The following is a 16,138-nucleotide window of genomic DNA, read 5'->3' on the forward strand; positions in this document are numbered from 1 at the left end:
CAAAGCATTTTAAAAACACATTTTCATATGATGTAATTAATATGCTGATCTAAAAAATGAAAACTTTAATAATTATAAACTGAACGTTATGATATTGCTTTATTGCAGTGTTATTTTTGTTGGCATCTGGCAGCATGTTAATTTTCAGTTTGGGAAATGTCAAAAAAGAGTGTTATGTGAGGCAGATTTTGAGAGATCAATAAGTCTGAGCTCTGCGGTCCAAGGGCAGAATGGATAGTTTGACTCTGAAATTCCAGCAGCACGTACTGGACTTACAACTGAATAAACGTCATGGTTTATAGCAGAACTTCAGGAGATTTTAATTTGTTATTTGCATTTGTGCACAAAAACAGAAATAATACTGACAGGCTTCTGCAAATTCACTACCACAATACAAATTCTTTAATTCATAGTCAAATCAGAAAATCAAAATTACATCATTTCATTATTCAAGAGAAGCCAACAATTCACTGTACATGTCAACATCGTATAGTAATGTTGACTACATATTTAAATATAATAACAGCTAGCTTTTACCTTTTATATAATCCACAGCAAGGTGCAACTTACATTCTTTCAGCAGCAGGATGGATACAGTTCAAGACTAATCGATTCTATGTAACAATAACAGTATCATTCCCAATATTGGAACATTGTAGCTGAAGCAGCTTATTTCCTGTCAAGCAATCCTGGAACAATGTCTGACAACTTAAAAAAAACATTTAAGAGAAATAAATACATACATCATTTGAGTTTCAACAGACAAGCCATTACCAACTTCTCCACAATATATTAAGAGCCCTCAAAGTATCACTGGCACATACCTTTAAAACAGCCTGTGCATACAGACAAACACTGTCAAGTATTGAAAAATAAAATCGCATACAAAATCAGTGGGAATAAATCTTTAGCCATGCAACTGCATCCAAAAGAAATAAAAACAGCAGAGGAATATCTCTTGACTTGTACAAATGCACTTGAAGTCAATATTAAATAACACACGTTTGAATTTTCCAGTGTTACCAGCAGTATATTTATTATTAATTTAGCCAATATGCCTGAGTGAGCTAGCTCTTACTCAGAGCAGACTATTTTAACCCTGATTTGTTTCCTTTTATTGGTTATAGGATCTTGGGCTATTTTGTTCCTCCAGCCTCTTTGGTGATTTATAACTTAAAGAAAGAAGTCTCTCTTTGGGATGTCAGAATCAGAGAGTTGCTCCTCCTGCGTACTTGGGTCAAAGTATTGGGTGTCAAAGTCAGCTGTTTCATTCAAATCGATATCCTGCTCATCACTGCTCTCAGCACTGTAATCAATCTCTTCAAGGCAGCGCGGCTCATCTGCATCAAGGACTTGAGTGGTGGGACTACAGGTAGAAAAATGTTCAAAATAAATGTTCAATAAATTGAGACAGAAACCCTTACCCTGTCACAAGAAAAAAATAGATTTGCAGGGTTTAGATATATGTAGTGGATTTATTTTAGTATTAAAATACAAAAACATTACTTAAGATAAAATATGAGACTAACATCCAGCCAATCCTTTACAAACAATGCAGATCCTGACACACACACACAAAACTGGGGGCGCGATTCTCTGAAATGGAGACAGACGGCCCCTATCCCAACCGATTCAGGGACCGAAAATGGGCTAGGACCTGTGCCGCGTCACTTACGCGCACCAGGCCTTGGCACCACGTAAAGGCGGCGCCGCATACATGACATGGCCGGTGCCGCATAACTGGCATCACCCGCGCATGCGCGGGTTGGCCGGCGCCAACCCGTGCATGCGTGGTTGCCGTCCTCCCCGCAAGAAGATGTCAGATGGATCTTGCGGGGCTGCGGAAGAAAGGAAGTCTGCCTTCAGAGAGGCCGGCCCGACGATCGGTGGGCACCGATCGCGGGCCAGACCCCACTTGAGGCCCCCCCCCACGCTGTTCCCGCCGGCAGCGACCAGGTGTGGACGGCGCCGGGGGGAACCCGCTGTTTTGGGCAGGCCGTTCGGCCCATCCGGCACTGAGAATCGCGGGGGTACCGGGTACGCGGGGGCGCCACGCAAAACGCGATTGTGCCGATCTGGCTGCTTCCGTGAATCACGGTAGGGCGTCGGACCGGCGTCGCAGGAAAATCTGGCGACCCAGGCGATTCTCTGAAACGGCGCGGGAGCAGAGAATCGCGCCCTGTGTCTACATTATAAAATGCCAAAGACACTGGGCTGGATTTTTGAAGGGCTGCAGAGGAGGGCACGAAGGTGGGAATTCTTGCAATTCATTTTCTTTGTTCTTTGATGGGATGTGGGTGTCACTAGCAAGGCGGGCATTTGTTGTCCATCCCTAATTGCCCTTGAACTGAGTGGCTTGCTAAGTCATTTCAGAGGGCAGTTAAGAGTCATCCACACTGCTGTGGGTCTGGAGTCACATGTAGGCCAGGACATACAAGATGGCAGATTTCCTTTCCTAAAGAGCATTAGCGAACTAGATGGATTTATACAACAATTGATGATAGTTAGCTCATGATCACCATGGTCACCATTACTGAGACTATCTTTATATTCCATGTTTATTAATTGAATTTCAATTCCACCAGCTATCATAGTGGGATTTGAACCCAATCAAAGCATTAGTGTGGGCCTCCAATTACTAATCCAGTGACATTACCACCATGGCACAGTCTTCCTTGCAGAAAGTCACAGCTCTGGCCACTGGTTATCCTCTGGGGCAATTCCCCCTCCATGATTACAGCCTGGCAGCTGGGCCTCTTTATAATTTTAAGTTTTAAAAATGTTTTCAGTGTGTGCCCACTCTTTCACCTTTCTATATCAGGCTTCCATCTCTTGATTGTGGGGCTTGCCAATCTCAGTGCTGCATGGCCTCAGGAGCCTGCACCAACATTCCTGATTGGACGTGTCTCGCTGAGGTAACCAATTAATTGGCATCCTCCTCAAAAATTGCTTCCAGATTCCCACCATTAGCAGTTCCAGGTTTCCGAACTGGAATTCAATTCTGGTTTGGGATTGGGACACTGGAATGAAAATCCGGCCAGTATTTTAAACTGACTGCTGAAATATTCTCAATGATCCTCTTATTCTTGTGCAGGCAATGCTTACTATCGAAGGAATTATGTGAACATGAGACTCCAGTGGTTTCATAGGGTGAAATGTTTTACCCTTAATGTGTAATCATTTATTGGCCACACCAAATATTTTATCACATCTATTTGGACTTTTTAAGATTTCAAGATATTGAATCTGTTTCTATAATAATGCAAAGATAAAAAAGTAACCTGGACTGTTCTGGTTTCCGTGTTAGGCTAAAGATCCTCTAACACAAAAAACAAATTGTGGATCATATTGGTCAGTAGGAAATCAAAACCAATGTTTCTGATAATACAATATCCCAAAATGATCAGTAAAGATCAAAAATGAAGACAATACATCCCTCTGTTGGAACTGGAAAATAAAACCCATTTTATCCTGCAGAGTAACATGTCATATACATGACAGGACTATTTTTAAAGTTTATTGGGAGATGGGTATAGTTAGTGCATAATTCAATTCTTTTTTTTAAAAAAAAAGTACAATGTTCAGATGACTTTTCACGAGATAAATAATATATAGCGGAGAAAGATTTCAGCTGTATAACTGATTTCAACAACAGTGCTACAAAACATCTATACATCCAAACAAAAAAAATATTTACCTGGAAATACATGTACGGTAGGGGTGGTAAGAGCCTGCTTTTTCTGAGCATGTGCAGGTGGTGAAGACTATTGCTTTGTATCAACATATATTGGAAAATGGCTTGCACGGTCCATGCAAATTTCCATTCATCAATTTTATTAGTATTATTTTTGTGCCAGCAGTAACAATTGTGATAATGGCACTGCTGCAAGCTTATCAAGGAATACTCTGCTGAGGGTTGGTTGGAAACTCTGGGGTTAAAGTCTGACAATGACTGACTGAAGAAATTGTGGATTTGGGGTCATTACTGCTGCCATTGTAGAAAGACTTTTAAATAAAAACGTAAAATAAATCTCGTTCAACACCATGATAAAAACCCTTACAGTCAGAAACGTGGGAATTCATAACAGGGAACAAAGAAATGGCTGAGGAACTAAATTCATACTGGAAGTTCTGAGAAACAAAATTTTATAGTGAGGAGCTAAAGGGAATTGGTATTAATAAAATGGTTTTGGGGAAATAAATTTGATTGAAGGCGGACAAATCTCCAGGGCCTGATCATTTTCATCCCAGAGTACTTAAGGAAGTGGCCCTAGAAATAGTAGATCCTTTAGTGGTCATTTTCCAAAATTGTTTGGGCAAGGAATGATTACAACAGATTGGAGGGTAGCGAATGTAACCCATATATTCAAAAAGGAAAGTAGAGAGAAAACAAGGAACTATAGACCAGTGAGCCTAACGTTGGTAGTAGGGAAATTGCTGGAGTCCATTGTCAAGGATTTCATTACACAGCATTTGGAAAGCAGCAGTGTAATCAGACAAAGTCAGCATGGATTTACAAAAGGAAAATCATGCTTGACAAATCTACTAGAATTCTTTTAGGATGTTGACCAGGGAGAACTGGAGGATGTGGTTTATTTAGGCTTTCAGAAGGCTTTCAACAAGGTCTCACATAGCAGATTAATATGTAAAGCATGGGATTACGGGTAGTGTCTGGAGATAGATAGAAATCTGGTTAGCAGACAGGAAGCAAAATGTTGCAATAAATGGTCTTTTTCTGATTGCCAGGCAGTGACAAGTGGAGTACCTCAGGGATCTGTGCTAGGACGCCAACTGTTCACATTATATATTAATGATTTGGACGAGGGAACTAAATGTATTATCTCCTAATTTAAAGATAATACAAAGTTGAGTGGGAGGGGGAGCTGTGAGGAGGATGCAGAGATGCTTCAGTGGGATTTAGACAGACTGAGTGAGTGGGCACATGAATGGCAGATGCAGTAAAATGTGAATAAATGTGAGGTTATTTGCTTTGGTAGCAAAAATAGGAAGGCAGATTATTATAGAACGAGTGTAAATTGAGAGAGGTTGTTACTCAGGGAGACCTTGGTGTCCTTATGCATCAGTCGGAAAGTAGCACTTTCAGGTACAGCAGGCAGTAAAGAAGGCAAATGTTAAGTTGGCCTTCATAGCAAGAGGATTTGAGTAGAGGAATAGGGATGTTTTACTGCAATTGTATGGGGCATTGGTGAGGCCACACCGAGAGTATTGTGTGCAGTTTTGGTGTTCCTATCTGAGGAAGAATATTCTTGCTATGGAGGGAGTACAGCGAAGGTTTACCAGGCTGATGCCTGGGATGGCGGAACTTTCATACGAGGAGAGGCTAAATCGGTTAGGATTATATTAATTGGAGTTTAGAAGAGTGAGAGGGGATCTCATAGAAACGCAGAAAATTCTAACAGGATTAGACAAGCTGGATTTAGAAAGAATATTCCCGATGGTGCGGGAGTCTAGAACTAGGGGTCATAGTTTGAAGATAAGGGGTAAATCTTTTAGCACTGAGATGAGGAGAAATGTCTTCACCCAGAGTGGTGTATCTGTGGAATTCGCTACCATAGTTGAGGCCAAAGCATTGCGTAATTTCAAGAAGGAATTAGATATAGCTCCTGGGGCTAAAGGGATCAAGGGATATCGGGGAAGGAGGAGTCAGGGTATTGAACTTGCTGATCAGCCATGATCATAATGAATGGTGGAGCAGGCTTGAAGGGCCAAATGGCCTCCTCCTGCTTCTATTTTCTACATTTACTAATTTTTGTTCTGAGAAGCTACATTCATCGACTGGGCTAGTCAGAAAGATTATGGAGTAGCCAGAAGGTAAACTCTGTAAACATGGCAGCATTTTGCTTGAAATGTAACCATAGGTGGTGCGAGCTCTCTGCTGCAGAAGCACAGGTAAATGAGATAGTGCTGTAGCCATGGGAACCACCTGAGGAGCTGTGCAGCCCAGGCATGTGGATTTTCACATACAGATGTTTGCAGCAGCAGGAGCTGTCACAAATATAAATGAGTGGGATTCTACAGCACCAAGAGACTATGACATTACAGAACTACTTCAGCCTGAAGTGGATCTACGATAAACCCATGATACTGCAGTGCCACAGTTGAGCGAACTGTGCTACAACACAACGTGGTGGGATAAGGATCTATCAATCCCAATCATGTTGTGGGGATGGGGTGGGGTGGGGAGGATGTTGGCTGTGGTAGCGAAGGTACTAAACAGATAGGATATGATTCATGACAAGCAAGACAGGAAAAAAACAGGCAAGTCATCATTCTGCACATCAGAACACAGCAGCATCGGGGAAAACCTGAAAGCAAGTTGCTTTCATGGTGAGTCATGAGAGGAGTATATTGCAGTCTAGAGGATGGATATAAGAATTTGGAAAGATTATTAAAATCCTCTCAAGCTTTTAGATTGGAGTTCGACAATTCAGAATTATGGCCAGAAAGTGATAATCTGCTTCTTACTTTCCAACTGGGACAAAAGCAGCTCCTCTTTTGTGGTCTAAAAAGATCATTATCATACAGTAAGCTGCTTAGAAAATGGTCAGTTTTTCACAATTTTATAGGGCAATGGCAGATTTCTTTGTACTTCCATTCAGACTCCTATACAGCCACAGACATGTAATTTTGTTTAAATAACATCAGGTTTTCTCAACGATTGTTAGACAGGGTGGTGCTGTGTATAGCTACATATCTCCAAACACAATCTTGGCACGAATGTCAAGGATATTCACAACAAAGCCTGCAGCTTCACATTTTAGCTCCCACTATCGCGTATTGACAAAACTCAATTTTCTTTTCTGCGTCTCAAAGGCACCAAGGTAATTCAGGAGCATGTAATGACTCAGAGGCATTCTAATTGGTTCCTCCAGTAAAGTGCTAAAACACTTCTTCAAAAGGGCCTAAAGTGATTATCTGCCATTAGTGAAAACGTAGAGGTTTGCAAAACAAGGCTCCTGTCAAGTCACTCAGAGCTCCTTGGGACAAATGCAAAAAAATATAAGCAAGTATCCCACCCCTAGTTTCAGAAGTCTCTCCAGGGAGCAGCTAAAGATATTGCCTGACAGCACTAAGTGCTTTTTAATATTTCATTAACCAAGTACAGTAGTTCAAAATTCAGCACAAGTCCACATTAAGGTCTACAACTTCTCAGATTTTCACTGTAATCAAATAAAACCAGATTCCCATTAATTTGTTAGATTCTTAGGATGCAATATGGAGAACTGCATCCCTCTCATGAAAAGCAGAGCAATGTTTTTAATGGAGTACTGGACCCTACTTCTATGAAATAGAAAATCAGAATCGGGAATGCAACAGTCTCTTTGGATAATTTAGTTTTGATATCTTTCATCCGTCGTGTATTGCTGTGTAAAATTGTGAAAGAATGCGATTTCAGGTTGGTTGCAGAGAACACAAGTGGATTCCTTGTTGCTTAAGTCCTGAACTTTGACCTGCTCACTACATGGACACAGGTGCCAGCCCTACTGCGATACATGTGTAAAGTGGGAGTCAGATTTCAGTTACATTGAATGGAGCCCCAAGATTGATGAAACAAGCAGCACAAAAAAGTTGAAGATGAAATTGAGGTGGTGTGAATTGTCTAACCACAAATGGTTTCCCGCTCTGTCGGTAACCTTTCCAGATTCATTACTCCTTGAAGGTTGATGATGGAATTTAAATTTAATTTCCAATCTCTAGTGACCATGCATTTTAAGTTATTAGCATTTTTAAGCCATGTTTCCTGCATCATTTTATCATGTTTCATATTAAATTTCAAATCTCAAGATTTCTGCATTTACCATGTTAATTGCATGCATTAAAAAGTACATCTGTCTGCTCTTGGTACCGAAACATACAACTGAAACAATAATATACTTTTACAATATATGTCTACCATTTCTTTTAAAAATGTTGGGCTAGATTCTCCATTGGCGAGATTCTCCGTTTCACTGGCACCGACACAAGGGAAATCCCATTGGCCAGCTGCTGGGACAGAGATTCCCGCTGCCGGCGGGGCACGGCCCACTAGAAAATGGGTGCGGAGGGATGGAGAATACCGCCCGTTATCTTTAATATTTATTTGGACACAAAATAACCATAATGTAGCTGTATACGTAATAGCCTTGTGTCTAACCAAATTGTTCCCTTTGTTCAGTACTATGTATGTGACGAAAACCCCCCACCACAAACCAAAGAAATAACAGCAAATATATGGGTTAAATAGTTTCACTGAACTTGCACAACTGCATTACTGTTCGGTATTTAAGTGAATAGTACAAAAGCCTAGTAGCCAGGCCACTCCATAAATAAATAATATGTAAACGAACAAAAAGCAAACTGATAGGTAGGATGTCCTGCTTATCAGACATCAGGAGAAACTACAATTACACCACACAAAATACTACGATAGTCTCTTAAATAAACACAAAATACTTATGCTGGAAATTTGAAATAAAAAGAGAGAGTGCTGGAAACACTCACAGGTATGGCAGCATCTGTGGAGTGAGTTAACATTTTGAGGCCAATATGACTTCTTTGGAACTAAGAGAGGTAGAGACGTGATGGGTCTTATGCTGTCGAAAGAGGGAGGAGGGTCAGGTAGAGCAATAGGGGAGGTCAGTGATAGGTTAGAGGACAGGGAAGATTAAAATAGCAAAGATGTCATGGAACAATAAAGAAAGAGAACTGGAATAGGAACGTATTGGTCCAGAAAACCATCTCGTACGGTGCTGTTACTAATTTTATTTGCCCCCATCTGTATGCAGATTAATGTCACTGCATGCTGTGTCTCTAATTTTGTGTTCAATGCCATCCCCAACATCACCATTACAGTTTTGGGGTCTATATATAATCCAAGTAACATTTTTTGCCCCTTAATGACCAGAAGGTTGGAATCATGTTAACAGGGTGTAGAGAAGACTGCACTGTGAACACTAGAATAAATTGAAAGTACAAGTACATCACTGCTTCGCCTGGAAGGAGGGTTTGTGGCCTTACATAATGAGGAGGGGAGGAGGTAAAGGGGCAGATATTGCACCTCCTGTGATTGCATGGGAAGGTGCCTCAGGAAGGAAATGAGGTATTGGGGTGATAGAGCAGAGGACCAGGGTATTGCGGCGGAAAAGGTCCCTCCAGAATGCTGATAGGGAAGAGGAGGAGCAGATGTGTTTGTCGTGGTGTGTTTGTCGTGGCATCTTGCTGGAGTTGGTGGAAAAGTCGAAGGATAATCATATGAATGCAAAGGGTGGTGGGGTAGGTAGTGAGAACAAGGGGAACCCTATTAAAGTTCTGGGAGGTGTCGTGAAACTTATACTTACCTTCAGAGATTAGGAAATCTGGTTTCCAACGAACTACGGTCATCCACCTTGTGCCAGCTAGGAACTGGCCGCACATGCGCAGTTCATTTTCCCCCCCACTCTTCAGACCAGGAATCAGCCTTGCGCAGAACAAACAGAGTAGTGTGCAAATGCAGGTCGTCAGATGACCCAGAGGAGACCACAATCATGGAGGGGGGCAGGAGAGATCCCTAAAGGCAGTCATAGGCAAGAGATAAAAGCCAGGGGACAGAAATAGATCCCTTCAGTAAATTTTTACAAAGGAACAGAATAATAGGCTCCAAATCCAAGAGAGCTGCAGGGAGCAGACTTTAATTGAAGTGGGAGAGGCCCTGAATATCGGAGAAGGCAGACGAAAGTTGGTGAATCTGTGCTGTGGGCCGTTGAAGCAAAGGTATCTCTTTGAAGCAGTGGCATTTCTGTTTGACATGGCTGAAGATCTGAGTTTGTGCGGAAGGTGAAGCTAGAGTGTACTTCATTGGATACGTCCATTTGGAAGCAAATGGACGTATTAGTGAGAGGCAGCATGGTTTTGTGAAGGGGAGGTCGTGTCTCACTAACTTGATAAGAGTTTTTCGAGGAGGTCACTAAGATGATTGATGCAGGTAGGGCAGTGGATGTTGTCTATATCGACTTTAGTAAGGCCTTTGACAAGGTCCCTCATGGTAGACTAGTACAAAAGGTGAAGTCACACGGGATCAGGGGTGAGCTGGCAAGGTGGATACAGAACTGGCTAGGTCATAGAAGGCAGAGAGTAGCAATGGAAGGGTGCTTTTCTAATTGGAGGGCTGTGACCAGTGGTGTTCCACAGGGATCAGTGCTGGGACCTTTGCTGTTTGTAGTATATAGAAATGATTTTGAGGAAAATGTAACTGGTCTGATTAGTAAGTTTGCAGACGACACAAAGGTTGGTGGAATTGCGGATAGCGATGAGGACTGTCAGAGGATACAGCAGGATTTAGATTGTTTGGAGACTTGGGCGGAGAGATGGCAGATGGAGATTAATCCGGACAAATGTGAGGTAATGCATTTTGGAAGGTCTAATGCAGGTAGGGAATATACAGTGAATGGTAGAACCCTCAAGAGTATTGAAAGTCAAAGAGATCTAGGAGTACAGGTCCACAGGTCACTGAAAGGGGCAACACAGGTGGAGAAGGTGGTCAAGAAGGCATACGGCATGCTTGCCTTCATTGGCCGGGGCATTGAGTATAAGAATTGGCAAGTCATGTTGCAGCTGTATAGAACCTTAGTTAGGCCACACTTGGAGTATAGTGTTCAATTCTGGTCGCCACACTACCAGAAGGATGTGGAGGCTTTAGAGAGGGTGCAAAAGAGATTTACCAGAATGTTGCCTGGTATGGAGGGCATTAGCTATGAGGAGCGGTTGAATAAACTCGGTTTGTTCTCACTGGAACGAAGGAGGTTGAGGGGAGACCTGACAGAGGTCTACAAAATTATGAGGGGCATAGACAGAGTGGATAGTCAGAGGCTTTTCCCCAGGGTAGAGGGGTCAATTACTAGGGGGCATAGGTTTAAGGTGAGAGGGGCAAGGTTTAGAGTAGATGTACGAGGCAAGTTTTTTACGCAGAGGGTAGTGGGTGCCTGGAACTCGCTACCGGAGGAGGTGGTGTAAGCAGGGACGATAGTGACATTTAAGGGGCATCTTGACAAATACATGAATAGGATGGGAATAGAGGGATACGGACCCAGGAAGTGTAGAAGATTGTAGTTTAGTCGGGCAGCATGGTCGGCACGGGCTTGGAGGGCCGAAGGGCCTGTTCCTGTGCTGTACATTTCTTTGTTCTTTGTTGTTCTTTAGGATCTGAGGAAAAGAATCTCGGAAGGCAAGGCTGAAACCCTGTGAATGGGATATTGTTGAAATGTCGGAGTGGGAGGAAAATTGAGAGAATTCCAAGGCAAGATCCTCAAATGTAGATTGGAAACCTTCATGAGAAAGATGAAGTTTCAGTGAGATTGGTTGGTTCACAATGTTGTCTGTTGTGGGTTGTTGAGAAATCCATGGAATCCGTGTGGCCGCATCCATCTTCTATTGTGTAGTGTGTTGTGTCTGACCAAGGTTTGCCTGTTAATTCACATGTATATCATACTCACACTGAATGTTATGAGTATGATAGATATTGCAAATTCTTTTAACTTTCTGAATTTGTATAAAGTCTATTTTGTTTGCTCCAAACCCACAGAATCTTGTGGTTTTATTCAAGTGTCTTGACTCTTAAACCTCATCTGCCTTAAGAAAAATGCTACTGGTCCTTAATCGGATCTCCTCCAATGTCCCGGGGTCTGGTCAAGGGTAATAACACAGGGGTAGGTACAGAAGTACAGAAAATGAGTTGAATGTGCTGAGGGGCCTGTTGACAATCGTGGGGGACTACTTGACTGAGGAAAAAAATAAGAGATATCAGAAATGCCACTGTAGAGGGTAGCATTATCAGAACAGATGGGGTGGAGAGGGTGAAACTAGGAGAGTGGAATGGAGTCTTTACAGAAAGCATGGTGTGAGGTGGTGTATTCGAGGTAGCTGTGTGAGTCAATGGACATGTAATGAATATGTCGACAACCTATCCCCAGAAATGGAGAAGTCAAATAAAAGAATGGAACTACCCTCTTAGTCACACATCCCTTCTTCCTACACCTCTCACAACTGGCGAGCATTCCTCTTGCTTTCCATTTCCACTTTACTAGCGCTGCATTCAAAGAATTATCCTCCAGCATTTCCACCAACTCCAGCATGATGCCACCGCCAAATACATCTTCCCCTTTCCTGTCAGCATTTTGATGGGATCTTTCCCTTCTGCGACATCCTGGCCCACTGATCTATCATCCCTAACACCTCATTCCCTTCCATGGTACCATCCTATGCAATCACAGAGGTTGTAACCCTTTGTTGCCCCTTTACCTTTTTCTTCTTCACTGTCCAAATAATAATAATAACCTTTTATTGTCACAAGTATGAAGTTACTGTGAAAAGTCTCTAGTCGCCACATTCCGGCACCTGTTCGGGTAAGCTGGTACGGGAATTGAACCCGTGCTGCTGGCCTTGTTCTGCATCACAAACCAGCTCTCTAGCTCACAGAGCTAAACCAGCCCAATACACAAACACTCCTTCCAGCTGAAGCAATGATTTACTTGTATTTATTTCAGTTTGGTATATTCTTGTCACCACTTGCAATGCGGTTTCCTCTGCATTGGGCAACCCAAACCCAGACTGGGTAACCACTTTGCAGAGCATCATTGTTAAATGCACAAACATGATCCTGACCTGCCGGCTGTCTGCCGTTTCAAATCATCATCTTGCTCCCATGCTAGCATTTCTGTCATCTGCCTGTTGCAACGTTCCCACGATGCCCAGTGCAAGCTTGAGGAACAGCACCTCATCTTCCGATTAGGAACTTTACAGATGTCTGGACTCAACAGAGTTCAATAACTTCAGACGATTAACTCCCTTTATTTTTCCCTAATGCCAACCCGTATCTTGTTTTCATATTTTGCCTTCATACAGTGCGGAATTTTATTCTGCTATCAACACCTACTCTGGATCAATGCTTTGTTCCCTTATTACTACCATACCCATTTCTTTTTATTCCATGATATCTTTATATTTTAATCTGCCCTGCCCTCTAACCTTTCCCAGACCTTTCCCTCTCTTAGTTCTGAAGGAGAATCATAGTGGACTTAAAGTATCATTAACACTGTTTCTCTCCCCAAAGATGCTGTGTTTTTACAGCACTTTCTGTTTTTATACCAAAGTCTCTGATTTTATGAATATCAAATAAAAATGGTTAGGAAAGAAAAAGACTGAATTGATTCCTTCATGTTTGCAGAATAAAGCTGTTTTCTTTTAAGTGAGCTTTTTTTAAAAGAAGTCTGCAACTTAATTTATTAAAATACCAAACTTTTATTAAAGTATAGGCAACTCAAGGTTGAAAGACAGAAACTGAGAGGAGTGAAAATGCAACTCTCCAGCTGTTCATTATAAACTTGGACAAGATTTATTTTATAAAAATTCATGACTGTAGACATGTTGTCTTTCGGCACAATAATAGCGTGGAAATATGACTGTACAAGAAAGTTTCTTGCAGTCTTGGCAAGGGACCATACCATGAATTTCATTAAGTAGCACAATAGTGATATTTAGGATATCTAATTACATACATTCTCAGGGTAGAACCATCACATCTTAACTGGTATATAGAGTGAAGTGACATTTAAAGATGATTAAGTCTGGGGACAGTATTCTCTCATGGAGAAGAGCCTTTCGAAAGCAAAGCCCATCATATAATGGAATTATGTTTAGTGTTCCACAAGTAGTATCAGCACTTAATGTGTTTTAAGAGAATTCTCAGAGAGCTTTGTCAGCTATGAGAAAGAAAACGTAAAATATTTAGTTATTGCACAAGTGGAAATCATGTACAGCAAACTCTCACTTAAAATTGAGGTTGCGTTCCTGAAACTGGTGACATTAAGTGAAAAAGCTTGAAGTGAAACATCGGTTCCCAAAGGAAACATCGGTTCCGAAGGTCTACAAGATTATGAGGGGCATGGATAGAGTGGATGGGCAGGCACTCTTGCCCAGGGTGGAGGGGTCAGTCATCAAGGGGCATAGGTTTAAGGCTTGTGGGGCAACGTTTAGAGGACATGAGCGAGGCAGTCTTTTTACGCAGAGGGTGGTGAGTAACACGTTGCCAGGGAAGGTTGTGGAAGCAGATCATTAACAGCGTTCAAAAGGCATCTTGATAAACATATGGATAGGATGGGTATAGCGGGATACGGCACAAGGAAGTGCTGAGGGTTTTGACAAAGGTTAGTAGGTTAGTATCATGACCGGTACAGGCTTGGAGGGCCAAAGGGCCTGTTCCTGTGCTGTATTGTTTTTTGTTCTTTGAATCACCATTAAAACTGGAGGAAGGTTCTGTAGAAGCTTGCTCATCAGAAAAAAAATTATACCCTGTAAGTTGAAATGCTTTGCATTGCAAAATTCCTACATTGATAAATGAAATAACTTTCAAAATAAAATAAATTTAAATATTTAAAGAAAATGCAACTTCCTACTTATAGCACATCTTGGTTGCCCCTCCTCCCACTCCCTGGTCCACATGGTCTCTGCAGATCCTTCCCCCCACTGACCCTCTATGACTTGCAGTCTCCCCCCATGCCCTATCCACCATCCCACCAATCCACTTGCTCCCTGACACACCCTCTCACCACTTCCCTCTCCTGAACCTGCGTTCCTGTTCAAGATTCAGAGACAATTCAATCTAGAGCTCTGTGGTCATTAGAGTGAGTCCTGATGGTGCAAAAGTGTTGATCTGGAGCTGTTATAATCCATGTTTTTAAAAATGTTTCCACTTGCTACTTCCCTCTCCTGAACCCTCGCACGAGGGCTCTGCAGATAAGTGGTGAGGCAGTAGGAGTAGCTTTGAGTAATTTAAAAACTTGGATTATAACAGCCCCAGCTCAGTATTACTTTACCATCAGGACCTTTCATAACTCTGGAGTTCTAGCTTCGATTGATCTGGATTTTAGATGGGCATGCAAGTTCAGGAGAGGGAAGTGGTGACAAGGTGAGTAGGGCACAGATAGTTTGGCGAGAGGGTGGGCCGAGCACGCAAGTTAGGGTCGGGCATGAGAAGAGCCTGCAAGATGGAGGGGTGACCACGGGGAGAGGCTGCAAGTCGGAGGGTTGGCCACGGGGAGAGGCTGCGAGTCGGAGGGTTGGGCACGGGGAGAGGCCGTGAGTCGGAGGGTTGGGCACGCGTAGACGCCGTGAGTCGGAGAGTTGGGCACGGGGAGAGGCCGCAAGGTGGAGGGTTGGGCAGGGGGAGAGGCCGCAAGGTGGAGGGTTGGGCAGGGGGAGAGGCCGCAAGGTGGAGGGTTGGGCAGGGGGAGAGGCCGCAAGGTGGAGGGTTGGGCAGGGGGAGAGGCCGCAAGGTGGAGGGTTGGGCAGGGGGAGAGGCCGCAAGTCGGAAGGTTGGGCATGTGGAGAGGCTGCAAGGTGGAGGGTTGGGCATGGGGAGAGACTGCAAGGTGGGGGGTTGGGCATGGGGAGAGACTGCAAGGTGGAGGGTTGGGCAGGGGGAGAGGCTGCAAGTCGGAGGGTTGGGCACAGGGAGGCGCTGTGAGTTGGAGGGTTGGGCAGGGGGAGAGGCCGCAAGGTGGAGGGTTGGGCAAGGGTAGAGGCCGCAAGGTGGAGGGTTGGGCAGGAGGAGAGGCCGCAAGGTGGAGGGTTGGGCACAGGGAGGCGCTGCGAGTTGGAGGGTTGGGCACGGGCGGAGGCTGCAAGGTGGAGGGTTGGGCAGGGGGAGAGGTTGCAAGGTGGAGGGTTGGGCAGGTGGAGAGTTGGGCAGGTGGAGGGTTGGGCAGGGGGAGGGGTTGCAAGGTGGAGGGTTGGGCAGGGGGAGAGGCTGCAAGGTGGAGGGTTGGGCAGTGGGAGAGGCTGCAAGGTGGAGGGTTGGGCAGGGGGAGAGGCTGCAAGGTGGAGGGTTGGTAGGGGGAGGCTGCAAGGTGGAGGGTTGGGCAGGGGGAGAGGTTGCAAGGTGGAGGGTTGGGCACGGAGAAGCTGCAAGGTGGAGGGTTGGGCAGGGGGAGAGGCTGCAAGGTGGAGGGTTGGGCAGTGGGAGAGGCTGCAAGGTGGAGGGTTGGGGAGGGGGAGAGGCTGCAAGTCGGAGGGTTGGGCAGGGGGAGAGGGTGCAAGATGGAGGGTTGGGCAGGGGGAGAGGCTGCAAGGTGGAGGGTTGGGCAGGGGGAGAGGCTGCAAGGTGGAG

General features: G+C 43.9%; 1 protein-coding gene across 9 annotated transcripts in view; it reads right to left on the reverse strand.

The window, feature by feature from the left end:
- Positions 1-16,138, reverse strand: part of agtpbp1 (ATP/GTP binding carboxypeptidase 1) — a 462,243-nt gene that overhangs the window by 40,045 nt on the left and 406,060 nt on the right. For 8 of the 9 annotated variants that reach the window (XM_072516698.1, XM_072516700.1, XM_072516699.1 and 5 more), the window contains one exon: positions 380-1,366. The exons of the other annotated variant lie outside the window; for it this stretch is intronic. In XM_072516698.1, coding sequence (XP_072372799.1) covers positions 1,174-1,366 — 193 coding nt within the window. In that variant the 3' untranslated portion in view covers positions 380-1,173. Of the gene's footprint in view, positions 1-379; positions 1,367-16,138 lie in introns of those variants that run through there. 9 annotated transcript variants of the gene reach the window in all.

This window comes from Scyliorhinus torazame, chromosome 9 (genome assembly GCF_047496885.1).
Source record: "Scyliorhinus torazame isolate Kashiwa2021f chromosome 9, sScyTor2.1, whole genome shotgun sequence".
NCBI classification, from domain to species: Eukaryota; Metazoa; Chordata; class Chondrichthyes; order Carcharhiniformes; family Scyliorhinidae; genus Scyliorhinus; species Scyliorhinus torazame.